Source organism: Mercenaria mercenaria, chromosome 1, assembly GCF_021730395.1.
Source record: "Mercenaria mercenaria strain notata chromosome 1, MADL_Memer_1, whole genome shotgun sequence".
In the NCBI taxonomy this organism is placed as follows: domain Eukaryota; kingdom Metazoa; phylum Mollusca; class Bivalvia; order Venerida; family Veneridae; genus Mercenaria; species Mercenaria mercenaria.
In genome coordinates this window covers 63,114,774-63,138,431 of record NC_069361.1, presented here as the reverse complement: position 1 = coordinate 63,138,431, position 23,658 = coordinate 63,114,774, and the positions used below count along the sequence as shown (strand labels likewise).

At 36.7% G+C, this 23,658-nt stretch overlaps 1 protein-coding gene across 3 annotated transcripts in view; it reads left to right on the top strand.

Annotated features, from left to right (window-relative positions):
- The window catches only part of LOC123536073 (poly(A) polymerase type 3-like), a 45,313-nt gene that overhangs the window by 11,027 nt on the left and 10,628 nt on the right, over positions 1-23,658 (top strand). For all 3 annotated transcript variants that reach the window (XM_045318876.2, XM_053549227.1, XM_045318886.2), the window contains exons 4-21: positions 1,526-1,610; positions 4,369-4,478; positions 5,725-5,778; positions 6,251-6,362; positions 6,734-6,823; positions 7,101-7,239; positions 11,749-11,824; positions 11,990-12,110; positions 12,574-12,664; positions 14,706-14,759; positions 15,165-15,275; positions 15,765-15,868; positions 17,812-17,881; positions 18,428-18,497; positions 18,701-18,913; positions 19,198-19,284; positions 19,850-19,975; positions 20,622-20,783. In XM_045318876.2, the coding sequence (XP_045174811.1) occupies positions 1,526-1,610; positions 4,369-4,478; positions 5,725-5,778; positions 6,251-6,362; positions 6,734-6,823; positions 7,101-7,239; positions 11,749-11,824; positions 11,990-12,110; positions 12,574-12,664; positions 14,706-14,759; positions 15,165-15,275; positions 15,765-15,868; positions 17,812-17,881; positions 18,428-18,497; positions 18,701-18,913; positions 19,198-19,284; positions 19,850-19,975; positions 20,622-20,783 (1,875 nt within the window). The remainder of the gene's footprint in view (positions 1-1,525; positions 1,611-4,368; positions 4,479-5,724; positions 5,779-6,250; positions 6,363-6,733; positions 6,824-7,100; positions 7,240-11,748; positions 11,825-11,989; positions 12,111-12,573; positions 12,665-14,705; positions 14,760-15,164; positions 15,276-15,764; positions 15,869-17,811; positions 17,882-18,427; positions 18,498-18,700; positions 18,914-19,197; positions 19,285-19,849; positions 19,976-20,621; positions 20,784-23,658) is intronic.

Genomic DNA, 23,658 nt, shown 5'->3' with positions numbered 1-23,658 from the left:
TAACTATGTGTCTTGTTTGATAGATTTCCTGTATTCCCATGGATGTCCTAACTATGTATCTTGTTTGATAGATTTCCTGTATTCCTGTAGATGTCCAAACTATGTATCTTGTTTTTTGATAGATTTCCTGTATTCCTGTGGATGACTTAACTATGTGTCTTGTTTGATAGATTTCCTGTATTCCCATGGATGTCCCAACTATGTATCATGTTTGATAGATTTCCTGTATTCCTGTGGATTTCCCAACTATCTTGTTTGATAGATTTCCTGTATTCCTGTAGATGTCCTTTACTCTGTATTTTACTTGATAGATTTCCTGTGGATGCCCTAACTATGTATCATGTTTGATGGATTCTGTATTCCTGTAGATGTTGCAACTATGTATCATGTTTGATAGATTTCCTGTATTCCCATGGAATCCACAGGGTGGATGTCCTATATACCTTCTTTGTAGATTTCCAATATTTCTGTAGACGTCCCAACTATGCAGGGTTATCGCCTGACTGTCAGCCTGGCTCATCATTTTGCTAAAATATCTTAGCAGCCGTTTATAAAGTTTAAAATTATATACAAATTGTAACGTACAAATCTTATCACCTGTAAACATTACCAGCCGATAATTTCCTGTTTTGATCATGCCCAGAGGCAAATGTGTTATTGAGAAATTGATCATGTTTAGTCACACACTACAACTTTAAGGGAATCACCCATACAAATTTGTAAAAATGAATAAAAATAGAAATGCCATTGATTGACTTCTTCTCTTGAACCACTTGATGGATCTTCATCAAATTTGATTTGTAGCATCAATATATTAAATATATAAGGTCCTTACCAACTTAGTTCGATTGAGGGGCACTTAGCTGCTAGAGATGAAAGTAGAAATACCTTTAAATAACTTCTTCTCATGAACCACTTGATAGATGTCCATCAAACATGGTCTGTTTGATTATTATAAGGTCTTACGCCAAATTTATTCAAATGGAAGCTAAAAATAGAATACCTTCAAGTGCCTTCTTCTTATTAACAGCTTGATGGTTTTTAACATCATTATAAGGTATTCTCCCAATTTTATTCAGTGGTGATGTTTGGCCCCTTTACAGGGCTGCTAGAGTTAAGTATAGAAAAAGTATCTTTAAATGACTTCTTCTGATGAACCGCTGGCTGGATCTTCATCAGACTTTGTCTGTAGCATCATTGTAAGGTCTTCTACCAAGCTTGTTCATTCGGGGACACTTGGCCCCCTTTGAGGGTTGCTAGAGCTGTAAATAGAAAAACCTTTATTAAATTATTTGACTTCACATGAACCGCTTGCCGGATCTTCATCAACCTTGGTCTGTAACATTAGGTTCAGCTTGGTCCCTTTTAGGGGACTTCAGAAATTAGAAAAAATAAAGCAATTCCATACCATGAAGTTTGTTCTTAAGGTTATGCCTGTTCAGTTAAGTCAATTTACATTTTGTTTTAGCTAAAAACTTTACAGGGCTGCTGTCTACAGCAGAATAACCTTGACTTCCTTTTGTAGAACAATATTCCAGAAAATAGAATTGATTCATTTGGTGGCAAGGTGTGTACATTTGGATCATACAGACTAGGAGTACATAAAAAAGGTAAGGAAATGAGTTAAATAGAGGATAATTGGTTGTTTCAGTAAAAGATAATAGTAACTAAGTAGTATGTTAACTTGCTCTGTGGGGTAATCTCTGAGATGACCTCACAGGGCAAGTTAACATCACTGCAGACATGTAACCAGCTTTTATTTTGGTAAAATTTTGCCCCTTTTTAAGTAGAAATTTTGTGACGGTTTTGCATGTAACCAGATTTCTCAGAAACGGCTTGACTGAATGCTTTGTGGGCAGCGTTATATGATTGATCTCTCAAAACAACTTTCAAAAGTGTGGCTTGCATTTTGTTTAAATGTAACATAGAAATGTTTTGTGGAAGTTTTGCTTAGCTCCACACTGTCACACTTTTTTGGGCCATGAGATGACCTCACATGGCAGGTTATATAAATCTGACTTGCGTTAAAGTTTGTTAAATTATACCTGTCCTCGTTTTAACTTGAAAATGTTTGTGAAAATTTTGCATGTACATTAAGCAGGTTATACAGGCACTGAACTGCTTCCAAACTCTTCATATGTCATCAGCATTATTATGCCCCCCTTTGAAAAAGGAGGGGTATATTGTTTTGCAGATGTCGGTCGGTCGGTCGGTCGGAATGTAGACCAATCCGTTTCCGGATGATAACTCAAGAACGCTTGGGCCTAGGATCATGAAAGTTGATAGGGAGGTTGGTCATCACCAGCAGATGACCCCTATTGATTTTGAGGTCTGTATGTCAAAGGTCAAGGTCACAGTGACCCTGAATAGTAAAACGGTTTCCGGATGATAACACTTGGGCCTAGGATCATGAAAGTTGATAGGGAGGTTGGTAATGACCAGCAGATGACCCCTATTGATTTTGAGGTCAGTATGTTAAAGGTCAAGGTCACAGTGATCCTGAACAGTAAAACGGTTTCCGGATGATAACTCAAGAACACTTGGGCCTAGGATCATGAAAGTTGATAGGGAGGTTGGTAATGACCAGCAGATGACCCCTATTGATTTTGAGGTCAGTATGTTAAAGGTCAAGGTCACAGTGACCCTGAACAGTAAAACGGTTTCCGGATGATAACTCAAGAACACTTGGGCCTAGGATCATGAAAATTGATAGGGAGGTTGGTAATGACCAGCAGATGACCCATATTGATTTTAAAGTCAGTATGTTAAAGGTCAAGGTCACAGTGACCCTGAACAGTAAAACGGTTTCCGGATGATAACTCAAGAACGCTTAGGCCTAGGGTCACGAAAGTTGATAGGGAGGTTGGTAATGACCAGCAGATGACCCCTATTAATTTTGAGGTCAGTATGTCACAGGTCAAGGTCACAGTGACAAGGAACAGTAAAATGGTTTTCAGGCAATAACTCAAGAACGCTTGGGCCTAGTGTCAGGAAAATTGATAGTTAGGTTGGCCATGACCAGCAGATGACCCCTATTGATTTTGAGGTCATTAGGTCAAAGGTCAAGGTTACATTGGCCAGGAACAGTTAAATGGTTTCTGATCTTCTTGTCTAAAACCATAGGGCCTAGGGCTTTGATATTTGGTATGTAGCAAAATCTAGTGGTCCTCTACCAAGATTGTTCAGATTATTTCCCTAGGGTCAAATATGGCCCCACCCCTAGGGTCACATGGTTTATATAGACTTATATAGGAAAAAACTTTGAAAAACCTCTTGTCCAAAACCACATGGCCTAGGGCTTTGATATTTTGTATATGACCTTATCTAGTGGTCCTCTACTAAGATTATTCAAATTATTCCCCTAGGGTCAAATATGGCTCTGCCGTGGGGGTCACATGGTTTACATATACTTATATAGGGAAAAACTTTGAAAATCTTCTTGTCCAAACCACAAAGACTATGGCTTTGGTAATTTGTAATGTAGCATCATTTAGTGGTTCTCTACCAAGTTTGTTCAAGTTATCCCTCTCGGGTCAAATATGGCCCCGCCCCAGAGGTCATATGGTTCATATAGACTTATACAGGGAAAAACTTAGAATCTTCATGTCCATAACTTACGTCATTCAAATGTGGACCACATGTATAGTTTTGAGTGGCAAGATGAACCTTGACATGAGTTGACTTTGACCTTGACCTAGTGACCTACTTTCACATTTCTGTACCTACAGCCTTCAAATTTGGATCACATGCATAGGTTTGTGTACTGAAAAAAACTTTGACCATGTTATTGACCTAGTGACCTACTTTCACATTTTTGAAGGTACAGGCTTCAAATTTGGACCACATGCATAGTTTTTTGTTCCAAAATAAAATTTGACCTTGATTTTGACCAAGTGACCTACTTTCACATTTCTCAAGCTACAGCCTTCAAATTTGAACCACAAGCATAGTTTTGTGTACTGAAATGAACTTTGATCTTGAGATTGACCTAGTGACCTACTTTCACATTTCTGAAGGTACAGGCTTCAAATTTGGACCACTTGCATAGTTTTGTGTTCCGAAATGGAATTTGTGTTTACAGTGAGCAGATAATTTCTGTTCCTTGTGCAATTACTGAATGCATCAAGGGGGGCATTTCGTGTTCGACGAGCTCTTGTTAAATGAATGCTCTGAACCAGGTCCCATAACTCGTGCTTAAAGTTCACAAAATTTTGTGCTTTTTAAACTTAGAAAATTGTATGTCAGCTGGTATTATGTGGGGTTTCAGATAGTGAAGCATGCCGTCATTAGACAGCTTTTGCTACAGGCACTCGCAATCGTGTGCGACTTGTATTGCTTGGCAGTATTAACTTTGTTATTGTACACCAGGTGCTGATATAGATACATTGTGTGTAGCACCCAGACATGTGGATAGATCAGATTTCTTCTCATCTTTTGTGGAACTTCTTAAAGAACAGCCAGAGGTGAAAGATCTCAGGGTAAGTTACACAATAAGTATACCTTCACACACTGTTTAAGATATAATGTATAGCAAAAATATGTTTTAACATATAGGAATAATTTTACTTGGGTGTGGACCAAGTGGATTATACATGTGGCATATAACAGACCGTAGTGTAAAGCTATGTTAAAACATGATTCTGCTATATATTATTTCGATTCTAATGCATCTTTTATGTAAACACGTAAGCAATTTTCACAGTGCATGTATGGTGCCAAGTATAATATATTGACGTGATGTCTACACGTAACTGTGGAATAACTTGGGAGTGCACAGTCCTGTAAAGAGTTATCTTTTAGGTCTAATAACCTATACAGTATGTGTGAATTATGTGTAACAGTCATGGTTCTGTTATATCATTTCAATTCTGAAATGTGTTTTATTTAAAGTAGTAGACCAATTGTAGAAGCACTCTTTCTCTGCACCTGTATGGCTCCAAATGATACGTCGACATTACATTAGATTTCCGTGGTGTAACGGAAATGTGCAAGAATTTTTGGTATTAGAATTCATGATAATTTATTTAATGGAGACTCACATAAAGTTAATAACTGTGAAGCTATGAACATACTTCAAGTGTCTGGTGAAGAAAATAATTAAATGAATAAAAAAATGTACCTTTGTTTGTATTTAAGAAAATTATTTCCACTGCAGCATCTGTTTGTATATGTTAAAAACAATTGCTATTTAACTCCTTACATAAATTGTCAATCCATTTGCTATATCTTATATGATTGGCTTGCTGGGCTAAAATAAAAACTTGGGGGAAAAACTCTAAAAATTTCAGCTTTGTTTTAATCTTATATAACATAAATTGAATGACAGGCTTGTCAGTAAATGTCAACTTGAAAAGTAGCTTCAAACTTACAGTCTAGGTTTAATCAACCATCAAGGGTTTATACTTTCATATGTTGAAACCATGCCATTACCGGCACATATTAAAATAATTTGTAAATTTAAAAAGACATTGAAATTTTGAAAGGTTTAAATTTACATCAAAATGTGACTCAAGGTGAGGTTTTTTGGTCGTTTTACACTACAGTTGATAAAGTAGAAAATATATTGAAATTGAATGAATGTTGTGAAATATTAAATAATAAATTCTCTCAGAGGGAAGAGTTTGACTTGAAATCATTTTCCTGTCAGATCTGTTGATAAGTATTTTGAAGGCTGGGAAAACAAGAATTTTCTGCAAACACTGAAACTTTGATGTACTTTTTCAGGCTGTTGAAGAAGCATATGTACCAGTAATAAAGATGACATTTGACGGAATAGAGGTAAAACTTTGCTTTTCATGTTTTCAGAATATTCTGATGTTAGAACTAGATATCATAAAGTGCTGTCAATAACATTGTTATAGTGTTTGTCTCTCTATGTGAAATAAATTCATAAATGATCATAACTTCGTTTGTTTATAAGGTAATCAGCAGTTTTTCATTCCTGTCCCCTTAGCTCAATAGGGAAAGCGCAGACTTACAGATTGAGGGGTCTTGAGTTTGATTCCTGGGCCAGTCATAAGTAAGTGGAAAGTCCCAATGGACACCCATCACTGCGATACCAGACCAGTGTGTTCAAAGAAATTTGACCACCCAGCTGGGTGGTTTCATCGTGAACAGCATGTCCGGACACGGTGCTCGCTGTATTGTTTACCTGAAGATGTATTGAGAGGAAAGTGGATATGTTTTAACTTTTTTCTCAGCGCGTATTATGTTTGGAGAACTTTTGAAGGCAAACTTTTACACTTTTCAGCTTGATATGTTGTTTTCACGGCTAGCACTGCCAACTATACCAGAGGATATTGATCTCAGAGATGAAGCCTTGTTAAAAAACTTGGACCAAAAATGTGTGAGAAGTCTTAATGGTAGGTTGAAGTTTTTTCATCTAATGATGGATTCTAAATTTTTTGTAACAACAGAATTATAAAGCAGAAATGTTACTTCATTGGCTATTACAGACAGTAAATTATGAGTAATCTATTCCTTGCCTAATATTTAATGAAGATGCATCCCTTTAAATTTGAAGTTCTCAAACACTCATAATAGTCGATTACAAGTGAATTCCTGGTAAAAGAACGAGACTTAAGCATTTGCTTTTTACTCACTTGAGCAAAATTTTCCGATAGTCTATCATGGAATAACTTATGTAATGATAAACTTTGACGATTTGTAGAAAGTGTCTTATTCAGTTACATAACCTGGATTGTTTGGTAGAAATGTTCTCTCTTGTTTTTAGGATGCAGAGTGACAGACGAAATTCTGCATCTTGTACCAAATGTTGAAAGCTTTAGAATGACCCTTCGTGCAATCAAATTGTGGGCCAAAAGTAAGTCTTGATTGTAAATTATTGCCTTTCACATGTTTAGTCAGGTTAATGTTTGTTCAGTTAATGATTAATCATCATTTTTAGAATGTCAACAAGAGCATCTTTCTTACGATAAGTAAATGTTAGATAGGCAAGAATTTTACCTAATTATTTTAAAGATTTGTCCTCCAGTTTGATTTATTACACCTTGTTTTATTTTCAGTGTTAAAACTTTTCAGTCATTTAACAAAAATGGTCATTGATAATGTCATAATGTGATTTTTTCTGCTATTTTTAGAGCGTGGAATATATTCCAATTCACTGGGATTTCTTGGAGGTGTATCTTGGGCAATGTTGGTAGCACGTGTATGTCAACTATACCCTAATGCTGACCCCTCTACCTTAGTACAAAAATTCTTTATGGTTTATTCAAAATGGTAAGTGAAACATAGCTGATAGCTTTGACGTTCTTTCAATGCTGTAAACTTGACGTTCTTTCCAATGCTAATCACCGATCTTCTAGTAAGTGTTGACCTGTGGCAATTACGTGCAGCAGCGCTTTGTTGACTTTCACCATCAAGGTAATTTTTCCTTCGCAGTTTTTTCATTTTAAAGCTTGTATTGGAATTGGCCGATGTTGATAAATATGGGGATAGTACTGAAATTTCAATAATTTGTATTCTTTCTACATTCAAGAAATATCACTAAAACAAACACAATATTTGCCTTAGCAATGCCACCATTAATTATTTTTCCTCGATTTGCTAACATTTTTGAATATAATTACTGTTAAAATGTCTCGTATTTTCGTCATTTTAAAATTTTGATACATCCCCATGAAATCGCGTTCGTTGTAGATCATCCTCGGCCAATTCCCAATAACAAGGCTTTAAAAATGAAAAAACTGCAAAGGAAAACATTGCCTTGACTGGTGAAAACCACCGCAATAAGGGCCCTGGTCGCACGTAATTATGCCACCGGGCAAGCTTACGTTGATACTCAGTGTATATAGCTTTGACGTTCTGTTCTTCAACGCCTGTGTAGCTTTGACGTTCTGTTCTTCAATGCCAGTATAGCTTAGACATTCTGTTCTTCAATGCCTGTATAGCTTTGACGTTCTGTTCTTCAATGCCTGTATAGCTTTGACGTTCTGTTCTTCAATGCCTGTATAGCTTTGACGTTCTGTTCTTCAATGCCTGTATAGCTTTGACGTTCTGTTCTTCAATGCCTGTATAGCTTTGACGTTCTGTTCTTCAATGCCTGTATAGCTTTGACGTTCTGTTCTTCAATGCCTGTATAGCTTTGATGTTCTGTTCTTCAATGCCTGTATAGCTTTGACGCTCTGTTCTTCAATGCCTGTATAGCTTTGACGTTCTGTTCTTCAATGCCTGTATAGCTTTGACGTTCTGTTCTTCAATGCCTGTATAGCTTTGACGTTCTGTTCTTCAATGCCTGTATAGCTTTGACATTCTGTTCTTCAATGCCTGTATAGCTTTGACATTGTTCTTCAATGCCTGTATAGCTTTGACATTCTGTTCTTCAATGCCTGCATATTCATTTTGTTAATGTGATAAAATGTTCCTGTTCAGTCACACTGTCACTGTACTTACTGATTATGTTTCAATCATCCTATCACTGCACTGATTATGTTCCAATCATCCTATCACTGCACTGATTATATTTCAATCGTCCAATCACTGCAATGGTAATATTTCAATCATCCCATCACTGCACTGATAATATTCCAATCATCCCATCACTGCACTGATTATGTTCCAATCAACCTGTCACTGCACTGATTATGTTCCAATCATCCTGTTACTGCACTGATAATGTTTCAGTCATCCTATCACTGCACTGATTATGTTCCAATCATCCTATCACTGCACTGATTATGTTCCAATGATCCTATAACTGCACTGATTATGTTCCATTCATCCTGTCACTACACTGATTATGTTCCAATCATCCTATCACTGCACTGATTATATTTCAATCATCCTATCATGGCACTGATTATGTTCCAATCATCCTATCACTGCACTGATTATGTTCCAATTATCCTATAACTGCACTGATTATGTTCCATTCATCCTGTCACTACACTGATTATGTTCCAATCATCCTGTTACTGCACTGATTATGTTCCAATCATCCTATCACTGCACTGATTATGTTCCAATCATCCTGTCACTACACTGATTATGTTCCAATCATCCTATCACTGCACTGATTATGTTCCAATCATCCTGTCACTACACTGATTATGTTCCAATCATCCTATCACTGCACTGATTATGTTCCAATCATCCTATAACTGCACTGATTATGTTCCAATCAACCTGTCACTGCACTGATTATGTTCCAATCATCCTGTCACTGCACTGATTATGTTCCAATCAACCTGTCACTGCACTGATTATGTTCCAATCATCCTATCACTGCACTGATTATGTTCCAATCATCCTATAACTGCACTGATTATGTTCCAAAAAACCTGTCACTGCACTGATTATGTTCCAATCATCCTGTCACTGCACTGATTATGTTCCAATCAACCTGTCACTGCACTGATTATGTTCCAATCAACCTAACACTGCACTGATTATGTTCCAATCATCCTATAACTGCACTGATTATGTTCCAATCAACCTGTCACTGCACTGATTTTGTTCCAATCATCCTGTCACTGCACTGATTATGTTCCAATCAACCTGTCACTGCACTGATTATGTTCCAATCAACCTGTCACTGCACTGATTATGTTCCAATCATCCTATCACTGCACTGATTATGTTCCAATCAACCTGTCACTGCACTGATTATGTTCCAGTCATCCTGTTACTGCACTCAGGGTTCTTACTAGCAATTTCAAATTGCAGTCCTGGGACTCCCACAGCTGAAAAAGTTGCAGTCCCAACTACTGACTAGACCTGACAGACAGGCTTAAACTTTCGTCGAAACACAGGTCTCTATTGTACTGTCAAATTAAGTGTAGACCAACAGACATTTTGTAATCACAATTCTTCACCCAAATATTGTTAAGGTGAGATAAAAAGGTAAATGTAAAATAGGTAAAATGTAGTCAAAAATTAATGTATGACAAAATCCCCCCCCCCCCCCCCCCCCCCCCCACACTCCCGTTTCTGGTCTTCCTGGACGATATCCTGTGAAGTTATCAAGGTGGACAAAATCCCCCTTGTGAAAATACCAAGTTGGGCAAAATCCCTTGTGATAATTTTTTCTTTACCTTTTTATTTCAGAATGGGAACGTATATAAACATACATTGAAAAAATAAAATATATGAACAATTATACTTTAATTTTAATACTTATTAAGAGCATAACGTTAAAACATTCGGTCTAAAATATTTTAAGAATGCACAGTATGTGTATGATCGACATATTAATAAATGCTTCTTCAGTAACAATAAAAATAAACATCAGCGATTTTGCAGAAAAATAATCACGTTACTAAGACCGACATCAACAGCATCTTAAAATTACTCGAACATTTATAATTTAGCCTAATTATCACTTTTTCTAAAAACATCTTGAAAACTGCCTGGTAATTAGTACGTGAGAAAACAATCGAAGTTACTTCAAAAACCACGTAATCCGTCGTTAACAATTAGAAATTGTCACCTATGCAATCACGCCGACAATCACATGTATTCGAGTTGATCATACATGTATGCCGCCTGTCTCGCGGTGTACTGGAAACGGGGAACGCTGATTGGCTATACACGGCTATCGGTGACAAGCGAGTAACTCCGCCCACATGTTTTGCTGTCGAGTCAAACCTTGTGTATTCGCAGGTTTAGGTAATCAATTAATTTTCATTGCATCTCACTGCAGAAATGTGCGTTCGGGGACTCTCAAGCTGCAATAAACACGCGTATACTGGGACCAATTAGGCGTACAGGGACGCCGATTTCGGCGTTTCCGAGAACCCTGTGCACTGATAATGTTTCAGTCATCCTATCACTGCACTGATTATATTTCAATCATCCTATCACGGCACTGTTTATGTTCCAATCATCCTATAACTGCACTGATTATGTTCCAGTCATCCTGTCACTACACTGATTATGTTCCAATCATCCTATAACTGCACTGATTATGTTCCAGTCATCCTGTCACTACACTGATTATGTTCCAATCATCCTATTTCTGCACTATGTTTCAATCATTCTGTCACTGTCGTACTATAACTGTACTGATCATGTTCAATCACATCATCACTGCTTTTGGTGATCAGGTTCTAATCATCATATCACTGCACTGATCATGCTCAGTCTAACTGTCACTGCACTGATTATGTACAGTCACACTGTCTCTGTACAGATCATGTTCCAATCTCACTGTCACTATACTGATCATGTTTCAATTACATTATCGCTGTACTGATCATGTTTCAATTACATTATCGCTGTTCTGATCATGTTTCAATTACATTATCGATGTACATTACTGCTGTTCTGCTCATGTTTCAATTACATTACCGCTGTTCTGATCATCTTTCTATTACATTATCGATGTACTGTTCATGTTTCAATTATATTATCGCTGTTCTGATCATGTTTCAAGTACATTATCGATGTACTGATCATGTTTCAATTACATTATCGCTGTACTAATCATGTTTCAATTACATTATCGCTGTACTGATCATGTTTCAATTACATTATCGCTGTACTGATCATGTTTCAATTACATTATCACTGTACTGATCATGTTCAAATCAATATTTCTTTTTTCTGCAAACCAATTTATAAGGCCATAATCTGTCAAATTCCCAATCGGAAATGCTCTAGTTTTGTAGATTTTACTTAGTTATTCAAGGATTTAGGTTATAGCTTCAGTTTATTACCATTGCTATTTATATGAAAAACATGTGTACACTAATTTCATTGCTGTAGGAAATCTTTTGATATGTATTTCAGGCCTTGGCCACAACCAGTCTTGTTAAAACAGTTACAGGCAGAAAACAGACTCAATTTAACAGTTTGGGATCCAAGGGTTAGTACATGACTTACTTGTTTCATAATGTGAAATTGTCTTAATCCCATATTGAAAACTCAAGTTTTAAGATTGATGTGCTGTAAAATTGTAAAATATTCTCAGTGATAACCTTGAAAAAGAATTATGTTGTATGTTCTGATACACTGTTGTTTGTATTTCTAGATTAATCCCTCAGATCGTTTCCATCTCATGCCAATAATCACACCAGCATATCCATGTCAGAACTCCACATTTAACGTCACAAATTCCACCAGACAGATCATGATGGATGAATTCAAAGAAGGTAAGACACATTGTATAAATTTCTGAGTATCTTACGCTTGTTCTAAAAAACATTCTATCACTGATAACATTGAAAAATGTTGAAAGCGACAAGATATGTTATATTGATTTTAAAATTGCAGTTGTGAGTACAATTCCTTTTGATATTTGTGAAGACTTTAAAACTAGATTGTTCGTTGTGCACAGGCTTTGCTGTGACAGGACTATGTGCTGGAGAGATTAAAGGTAGAGTAAAACCCTGATCACTCATGGTTACAAAAGGATGAACATTGCATTATCCATGGTTTCAGACGATCTCTTAGTAACTTAGTAAATATAAGAAAAATGGGTAGGACCAGTGAACCCTGGTTCTCGAGCCATCAGTACTTGAGCAAGCGTTGTTTCACTGTATGTGGACTGTAGTTGTACTAAGAAATGGCAGTCTTGATAAGATGAAATGATAATTGAGAGTTTGTGTTTTTCAGGTTTAGACATTACCAATGAAATATTTAAACACAATGAGGACGGAGACTGGAGTAAATTGTTTGAACCGTCAAATTTCTTTCAAAAATACAAGTAAGATTTTTTATGCCCCCGAAGGGAGGCATATAGTTTTTGAACCGTCTGTCGGTCTGTCAGTCTGTCGGTTTGTTCGCAATTTTCGTGTCCGGTCCATATCTTTGTCATCGATGGATGGATTTTCAAATAACTTGGCATGAATGTGTACCACAGTAAGACGACGTGCAGTGCGCAAGACCCAGGTCCGTAGCTCAAAGGTCAAGGTCACACTTAGACGTTAAAGGATAGTGCATTGATGGGCGTGTCCGGTCCATATCTTTGTCATCGATGGATGGATTTTCAAATAACTTGGCATGAATGTGTACCACAGTAAGACGACGTGCAGTGCGCAAGACCCAGGTCCGTAGCTCAAAGGTCAAGGTCACACTTAGACATTAAAGGACAGTGCATTGATGGGCGTGTCCGGTCCATATCTTTGTCATCGATGGATGGATTTTCAAATAACTTGGCATGAATGTGTACCACAGTAAGACGATGTGCAATGCGCAAGACCCAGATCCGTAGCTTAAAGGTCACGGTCACACTTAGACGTTAAAGGATAGTGCATTGATGGGCGTGTCCGGTCCATATCTTTGTCATCGATGGATGGATTTTCAAATAACTTGGCATGAATTTGTACCACAGTAAGACGACATGTCACACGCAAGACCCAGGTCCGTAGCTCAAAGGTCAAGGTCACACTTAGACGTTAAAGATCATTTTTCATGATAGTGCATTGATGGGCATGTCCGGTCCATATCTTTGTCATTCATGCATGGATTTTAAAATAACTATGCATGAATGTGTGACACAGTAAGATGATGTGTCGCGCGCAAGACCCAGCTCCGTAGGTCAAAGGTCCTAAACTCTAACATCGGCCATAACTATTCATTCAAAGTGCCATCGGGGGCATGTGTCATCCTACGGAGACAGCTCTTGTTTATGAATGTACATGTATGTTTATTCTTAACACTTATATTATTATGACCCGTTACTGTTTGTTTTATCTCTACATGTAAATTTGCATCTAAATTTGTATCATATCTTTTACGTATTTTGACTAACATGTATGTCTAGACTGAAATTTTTATTAGCTTATTATATGCCCATAGGGACGTATTATATGATACCCCTGGTGTCCATCTGTCCGTTCGTTAGCAATTTCGTGTCCACTCTGTAACTTTTGCACCCCTTGAAGGATTTCAAAGAAACTTGACACAAATGTTCACCACATCGAGATGACATGCAGAGCGCATGTTTTGGGTGGCTCGCTTCAAGGTCAAAGTCACACTTAGGGGTCAAAAGTCATATCAGTTTGTTTCATGTCCGCTCTGTAACTTTTGAATAGCTTGAAGAATTTTAAAGAAACTTGGCACAAATGTTCACCACATCAAGATGCCGCACAGAGCGCGTTTCAGATGGCTCGCTTCAAGGTCAAGGTCACACTTAGGGGTCAAAGGTCATATGACATTGTTTCGTTTCTGCTCTGTTACCCTTGAACTGCTTGAAGGATTTCAAAGAAACTTTGCACAACTGTTCACCACATCAAGATGACGAGCAGAGAGCATGTTTCAGTTGGTTAGCTGAGAGGTTAAGGTCACACTTAGGGGTAAAAGGTCATATGACTGTTTCGTGTATATATTGCTCTGAATTGCGGTGCTCTTATTTTTATTTGGCAGATCCCTTTTTTGTTCCCTTACAATATTTGTTTTTTTTAATTACTTCCCTTTTATGTTTCTATAAATAGCTTATTTTGTAACTTTTTTATTATTGGCCTTAGGGAAAAATTATGACCTTTTTTTCTGTGGTACAACAGGGACCAATTTTTAGGTGTATTTTGACATATCTGTACCTGGTAAGGATTTTATTGTGGACTTAGAATTTTTTTTTGAATTTCTTCCCTTTGTTGTTCCTGTCCTTTGTGCTTCAGCAGTCAAGTTCTTTAAATTTTGCTCCCATCCTCTGATATAACCCTTCAGGTGTATATTGCCCTGCTTGGTGGATCTCTTGTTTTACCATCTGTTACAGTAGTGTAACGATAGTTTTTGTATTTTTTCAGACATTACATAGTATTAACATGTTCAGCTGAAGAGGAAAACAATTACTTAGAATGGTATACTTCATATTCATTTCTCTCAGATTTCATTTTACAACTTAAACCTATTGGACATGGCTGAGGGTTGAACATGTTTTAAAGAAGAACAAAAACAAAACATCTATTTAAATTACTGTTGAAATCCAAGAAAGAATATCAAGAGGTCAGTGTTGTTGGGAAAAGTACTGAAAGCAAAACCATCTGTTTGTTTATAAAATCCATTCATTACTCTATGCACAGTATTATATAAACACTTAACCATGATAAATACTGCAAACGGAGGCTAACATGATAATGGTTGATAAAGTATGAAGTCGCATTGTGATAAGAGCAAGCATTACAAAGTCAGAAATGAAAGATGCTGGTCACAAAGCACAATTATTTAGGTGATTAACATTAATTGAGATTAAAATTGTTTTGCAGGCAGGGGTATCTGGAATCAAAGATTCGACTGTTAGTTGGAAATTTGGAGAGAAATCCTTTCATACGGTTAGCTCATGTAACACCAGAATCATTTGGTCCACTAGATGAAAGGTGGGTAATAGTCTCATCAGAATAAAACAAGATAGAAATGAGCAGATTGTCTAAAACTTGATTATTTAGTGTTTTTAGTCTGACTATATGAAAAATAAAGAGGGCTATTGTATTTGCCCAGGCATTAGCACGATTGTTGCATTCAGGTAAAAGTTTTATGGCAGGCTTATTATCACTGTCTTCTTAACTACTGGCCATATCGTCATCAAACTTCACATAACATCAATAAAATCTGGGTCAACTTCATTATGTCAAGCTCACAGTTTTTACCTGATCTACATGAAACAGGTCAGAATGTTTTTTTGAATATGAGCACATCACTTTGTAAACATTTGATTACATTGAAATATATTTCGCAATTCTAAATTGTGAGATGATTCAAAGGTATGAAGGATATTTGTTTCACTTTAATGTTGTAAATATGATTTGATTTCCTTGTACACATTTTATATTAGCTTTAGTTGAGTGTGAGATTTCAAACTGTTTCAGTGATGCAGGGTATATGTGTAAATGGTTTATTGGTTTGGCCTTCAATAAAGTGGAAAATGCAAATGTTGATCTCACATTTGATATTCAAAGTTTCACACATATTGGTAAATATAACATATTTCTTGATGTTAAATTCATTTAAATGTTAAGTAGTATGTGAAAAGCAGAAGTTAGGCTTTTGACCAATAGAAAGTGGTAGAACAATTTTAAGAATGAACTATTGTAGATGGGGTAATATTCATGATGGTTTATTATAACGCTCTAAGGGACGTATTATGGTGCCGGTGTCCCATTGTCCGTCAGTCCGTCTGTTAGCAATATTATGTCTCTGTAACTCTTGAACCCCTTGAAAGATTTCGAAGAAACTTGATACAAATAATCACCACATCGAGATGAAGTGCAGGGCTATGTTTTGGATGGCTCGCTTCAAGGTCACAGGGGTCAAAGGTCATACGACTTTGTTTTGTGTCTGCTCTTTAGCTCTTGAAGTGCTTGAAGGATTTTAAAGAAATTTGGCTCGAATGTTCACCACATCAAGATGACATGCAGAGCGCATGCCATGTTTTGGATGGCTCGCTTCAAGGTCACACTGAGGGGGTCAAAGCAATTTTGCGTCCACTCTGTAACTTGAACCCCTTGAAGGATTTCGAAGAAACTTGACACATATGTTCACCACATCAAGACAAAGTGCAGAGTGCATGTTTTGGATGGCTCCCTTTTAAGTCAAGGTCACACTTAGGGGTCAAAGGTCATGACTTTGTTTAATGTCATGCTCTGTAACTCTTGTATTGCTTGAAGGATTTTAAAGAAACTTTGCACAAAAGTTCATCACATCATGTGGCTCGCTTCAAGGTCAAGGTCACACTTAGGGGTCAAAGTTAATACCTGTGGGTGTATATTGCTCCGCATTGTGGTGCTCTTGTTTTGACTAATGTTCCCAAATAATGCCACACACTAATACAAAATATTCGAGAATATTTATCTGCATTATGTCGCAAAACACGAACACTTGAGTTTCATGAATTCTTAACACAGCGAAAAAGGCTGACAGCCATGAAATCTCTAAATAAAGTCTATACCAAAACTATGCAGTCTAAAGTATCATTTCTTTTTCAGGTATTTTTTATGCCCTGAAGGTGGGCATATTAAAATTGCACTGTCCGTCCCTGCGTGCGTGCGTGCATACGTGTAAATTCTTGTCCGGGCTGTAACTCTGCCACCCATGAAGGGATTTTGAAATAACTTTGCATAAATGTTCACCATAATGAGACGACATGTCATGCACAAGACCCGACCCATAGCTCTAAGGTCAAGGTCGCGTCAAATGTTAACAGGATCTGTTTCGTGTCCAGTCCATAACTCTGCCATCCATGAAGGGATTTTGAAATAACTTGGCATAAATGTTTACCATAATGAGATCATGTGTCTCTGATGTGTGATTCCAAGGTCAAGGTCACACTTAGAAGTCAAAGGTTAACAGCGTCTGTTTCCTGTCCAGTTCATAACTCTGCCATTCATCAAGGGATTTTAAAATTACTTAACATAAATGTTCCCCATAATGAGACAATGTGTCATGCACAAGAGCCAGATCCAGATCCCTAGCTCTAAGGTCAGGGTCACAGAGGTTAAATGTGAACATTGTCTGTTTCTTGTCCGGTCCATAACTCTGACATCAATGAAGGGATTTTCAAATAACTTGGCATAAATGTTCCCTATAATGAGGTGACGTGTCATATGCATGACCCAGACCCCTAGCTCCAAGGACACCTTTGGACATCTTTTTATTCAAAATTCACACCTAAACTATTCTGGCATATTTTGCACAGACAGCTGTGGCATTCTTGGGCATGTTTCGGGGACATTTATCACTAATAGTGACAGCTCTTGTTTGATTTATGATTGTGCAAATTTTCTGAGGAGAACAATGTTTAGGAGCATAAAATCATATTCGTACTTCAAAAGTCAATTTCTTTTATCCTACCAATAATAGTGTTTATAGAAATTTCAGTGAGGCTTTACAAAGACTGTTTATTTGGTTGTTTTTCAGTATATAAACAGGCAATTCATATAAAGTTGTATAAAGAAGATATGAGTGTAGAAATCAAACATGTCAGAAGGTAAGTCTTTTTTGGTTTAAGTAACATATAGTGTTATAATTTCTTGATGAACCCTTAACAGCTGTAGGATTTTAACCTTTAGCCTGCTAGTGGCAAGTAATTTTGCCTTTGCGACCAGTGCAGACCAAGATCGTCTGTACTGTTCGCTATTCAGTCAGCAAATTTTCAGTGAACACCCCTTCCAGTAATAAATGTTACTGCCCAAATTGAATGATAGACCGTTCCATTTGAGAGATTTAGCAGGGTAAAGGTTAATTGAGTTTCATTTATGATGCATTTGGATAAGCCTAATTTGAACGCTGGTAGCTGATTAACTCATTGTATGGAGTTTTATCAGTTTATAGATGCATCATTCATAATTTTCTTCTATTATAAGAAGTAGAGCTTATTTGTACATCCAGACGAAAACTTCTTGTAATGACAAGCACAACTTACATGGGAAGTTTTCAACCTTCATTTTGCTACATTGACCAGGTGATTTTAAAAGAATATTCTGTAATATACAAATGTATACTTGCTTACACAGAGTAATATTTTATTTGACAGAAAACAACTGGACCAATTTGTACCTGCAGAGGTTCTCACAAGGGGTTGTAAAAAGATTATGAAACGGCCGGTAAGTCCTTAAAATGATCTTTGACTTTGGATTTTCAAAGTGAGTACATTTCTAATACTGAGGGTATACATTTCTTATTTCATTGCTGGTATAATAGAAAACCAAAATCAGATAAAAAAGAGAACTGTTTTATGAATGGGGGCCTCATGACCTCACCAAAAGATGTTGTTGAAAAAAAAAAATATTGTTTATGTTGCTTTAAGGAGGTCCGGCAGAGTACTGGGAACTTGCAGAAATTGGCAGCATCTCCAGAATCAGTTAAAACATTGTCTCATAGTAAGTCAGATACTGAGTTGCTACATACCAGTGATAGGGACACAAACAGTGAGCAGAACAGTGACAAGAAAGATGATAACACAGAGGAGAAATGCACAAAGTCAGATATGAATGGTGAAACTGAAGAAAAGGACCAAAGGGTAGGTATTTGTTGGTGAGCTTGATCGGAAAACTAATTTAAAATGACAGGTTAAGCAATAGATCTTGAGTATTGTAGAAAAAAACAACTTCTGAATAGAGTTATCAGTATTGTCAGTGCTTATTGTCGTAAAAAAACCTGTTCAAAACATTACATGAGAAATAAGTAATTCTTATGGAAGTTTAAATTTCAAGTTATTATGTGTGTTTTAAAGTGCAAAATGAAGAATTTTATCATAGAGCTTCTATTTTCCTTGTAAGTTAAAACATTTTATACATGTTACAGAAAACTCCAGATCTGATAGTGATAGAGGATGAGCCAGAGCAGAAAACTCCTGTACAAAACAATGTTGCCCTCAAAAAACCTATGCAGGTATATACTGTCCTCAAAATACATCATTTTAAGTTAATGGGTTAAAGGTTAAATTAAAACTGGAAAGTAATGGTTCAGATAGGTTTTGTAATTCCGATACTATTCAGCTCAACTATTTGAAGAATAATGAGGGCTTTTGCACTTGTCCTGGCATCTGCTTCAGCATTGGTTCAAGTTTTTTGTGAAGTCAAGTGTCTACTTAATCACTTCATAAGATATATTCAAATGAAATTTGTTGTTCTTGCTTAAAGAGACAATGTTCATTTGAGTGAGTATTTTTGTAATTCTATTTGCAATATTTCCAGAAATTCAATAATAACACTTTAAACTTAAAAAATTCCATTATCTTCATTAAGATAGTCAATTGAAACTGTTCCAAGTCCTGTAACTTTTATATGAATTTGGACAATATACCTGTTCTTGGATAGAAAATCCATTTTACTGATAAGCCTTCAAATAGTTGTGTGTGCTGTCATGAGAAAACTTTTGTTTATTTGATTCTCTGTAACCTGAAAGATACAAGAAAAAAGTAGTAGATATTTATACACCTTGTTTATATGTGCAGGAAACTGTGGGATCACCGATGCATGTAGACAGTGGTATGAACAGTCCTGTATACAAGAAGAGAGAGGGTTCACCACCTGGGTTTAACACCCCAGTGAAACGCTCAAAATCTACTGAAGATTCTCAGGTACCTAGTCAATTATATATATTCTGCCAGCACTGTTCATGTAATGGAGTAGTTTGCTCATTCAAAAAATGAGTACCAAGAGAAATTTATCTATTTCTTAACAGGGAAAAATGCCCAGAATTTCTAATGATTGCTGGAAAATCCTCAGAATGGAACACCAGAAGACTAAATGATTCTTGCCTGGGAGTTATGTCGGTTTTTCCTATGTATTTATGTTGTTTTATAGAAAGCTTTGAAATAAAGTTTCCTTTCAGAATATTGTCATACAAATCGTACAGCCTTCAGCAACACATGGCTGATCAATATACTGTCATCATATACATCATGGCCGAATGAATAAGGTCGTAGACTTTTGAACACTTGCCCTTCATCGATGTGAGTTCCAACCTTGCTTGGGGCTTAAAATATTTTCATGTGAGGAAGCCATCATCTGGCTTACGGAAGGTTGGTGGATACCCAGGTGCCCACCCATACCTGAAATAATGCGAGGAGGGGAATTTGAGGTCCCTCCAACACAAAAAACTCGAAAAATTCGCCATATCACCTTAATAGCGAATAGGAATGACTCCAAACCAAACATAAATATATTTAGGAACTGGTACAAGATTGGTAAAAGTTTGAATCTTAAAGTACTTGCTGTTTTCAGGGAAGCTGTTCACCGATGCATACAGACCCAGGTCTACACAGTCCTACATTGAAGAAAGACATATCCATCTCTAAAACTGTAGATGAATTTAAAGAACCAATGCAAATAGAGGAAAAGTCCATACCAGTTATTTTATCAGGGGGTAAAGCCATAGAAAAAGTGGTAAGTACTAGCAGTTTGGGAAATAACTGATGTCATAGAATTTTTCCTACTGTCGGTTGTTTGCAAATGTTGTTTCTTTGATATTGCTTTATAGTCTAGCGCTTTTCTCCATGGGATGGTGTTACTGGAATTCATACCAGTAATTAAATGTTCTCAACAACCTGGTGTAACTGGATTTCGTACCAGTACTTGCTCCACTAGTATCTGACAACTTCCCGTGGTGTATCATAGGTGGAAGACAAGTTATTGTCAGTGAGAACATTGGCCAGTGGTCATGTGCTCCACCTCCTAAGCTAACACAGCAGGCACAAGTTAATCAAAGGGTCACCAGTTAATATTTGTTTATTACTAATCAATATAGGACACTTATTCATATCTCTTTACATTGACCAATAATTTCTCATGTTGTTGCATTGTTATTGAAGTTAATGTATCATTTAGGAGGACGCAGATGTGAATGTTAAATTATACTTTTCTCTGTGATTTCTTCAATAAGTAGCTATACATGTGCTTAGCATGTTTCTCAAGACCTGGACTCTCAGAACATGCTTTAGTTTGTGTACATTGCTTTAATAATTCACTTTATTTTATACTTATTTTTCTCTCTTTTGCACCATGTAGTTGTTACTGGTTTTTTTGTACCATGTAGCTGTTATTGGTCTTTTGCACCATGTAGCTGTTATTGGTCTTTTGCACCATGTAGCTGCTATTGGTCTTTTGCACCATGTAGCTGCTATTGGTCTTTTGCACCATGTAGCTGCTATTGGTCTTTTGCACCATGTAGCTGTTATTGGTCTTTTGCACCATGTAGCTGTTATTGGTCTTTTGCACCATGTAGCTGTTATTGGTCTTTTGCACCATGTAGCTGCTATTGGTCTTTTGTACCATGTAGCTGCTATTGGTCTTTTGCACCATGTAGCTGCTATTGGTCTTTTGCACCATGTAGCTGCTATTGGTCTTTTGCACCATGTAGCTGCTATTGGTCTTTTGCACCATGTAGCTGCTATTGGTCTTTTGCACCATGTAGCTGCTATTGGTCTTTTGCACCATGTAGCTGCTATTGGTCTTTTGCACCATGTAGCTGCTATTGGTCTTTTGCACCATGTAGCTGCTATTGGTCTTTTGCACCATGTAGCTGCTATTGGTCTTTTGCACCATGTAGCTGTTATTGGTCTTCTGCACCATGTAGCTGCTATTGGTCTTCTGCACCATGTAGCTGTTATTGGTCTTCTGCACCATGTAGCTGTTATTGGTCTTCTGCACCATGTAGCTGTTATTGGTCTTCTGCACCATGTAGCTGTTATTGGTCTTCTGCACCATGTAGCTGCTATTGGTCTTCTGCACCATGTAGCTGCTATTGGTCTTCTGCACCATGTAGCTGCTATTGGTCTTCTGCACCATGTAGCTGCTATTGGTCTTTTGCACCATGTAGCTGCTATTGGTCTTTTGCACCATGTAGCTGCTATTGGTCTTTTGTACCATGTAGCTGTTATTGGTCTTTTGCACCATGTAGCTGCTATTGGTCTTTTGCACCATGTAGCTGCTATTGGTCTTTTGCACCATGTAGCTGTTATTGGTCTTTTGCACCATGTAGCTGCTATTGGTCTTTTGTACCATGTAGCTGCTATTGGTCTTTTGCACCATGTAGCTGTTATTGGTCTTTTGCACCATTTAGCTGCTATTGGTCTTTTGTACCATGTAGCTGTTATTGGTCTTTTGTACCATTTAGCTGTTATTGGTCTTTTGTACCATGTAGCTGCTATTGGAAATCTGCATATTAACTAGAATAAAAGCCATTGACAGATTAAAGTATTTACAATTTGGAGCTAGTGAATCTATGTTTCTCCAAGTGATTTATAATTTTATAAACAGAACTGTCAGTCTGTATTACTTCCTTTTTTGCTGAGAAAAATAAGCATAGAATAAAAACATAATTTAACATTTTCTTGAACAATACAGGATATATTTGAACTTGTACACATCCTGCAAAAGAGTCTGGACTCGCCTATTATCTCATCCAATATACATTTTTTTATAGAGTATTTGTCCAAATACATCACCATATTGTAGAGAACAGTGTTAAATAACCTAATATTGTATATACTTTTATGTTACCTTTTCTATGTTTGGTTCTAGCAAAATCACCTTAAATTTGTTTGATTTTATTTCTGCTAGCCTCAGAAAGTTAAGTTGTAATTGGAACATATATAATTTTGAGAGTAAACAGATTTTATTCTACCAAATTTACATTCATGTTAAATAGATGTTTAATATTCAGTAATTGAAGTTAATTTTGAAAGAAAAATTCTCATATGATAATCAGTTCTTTCTTTTTGTGATCTGTAAATGCTCGTATAAATTGTATCCTTTCTTTGATGAAAGCATTCTCTACTTTAGAATATAATTTGGCTTTTTTTATAATTATGTTTATGTTGATAATAATTTGTTTGCCTAAACTTAAAGTAAGATACTGTTTGTTTATAAATTGTGGTCTCATTTTTCCAGAGCACAGTCAAAAAAACTGATTAGAAAAAAAATATATATTTGGATTTTGATACTAGAAAGTGAATGAAAAAGAACAATTACCAGACTGTGTTTGTACAGATACCATTTAACCCTTACCATGCTGGACACGATTGATTCTACCTTTGCGGTCAGTCTAGATCATGATCAGCCTGCACATCCATGCAGTCTGATCATAATCTGCACTGTTTGCCATTCAGTCAGTATCTTTTGGTAAGCACCCCTTTTAGCAGTTATATGATACTTCCAAATTGAAAGAAGGACAAGTTCATTATAGAAATTTAGCAGGGTAAGGGTTGATAGCAGTTATTTCTGTTTAGAAAGCTGTTTATGAGGAAATCATTTAATTCTA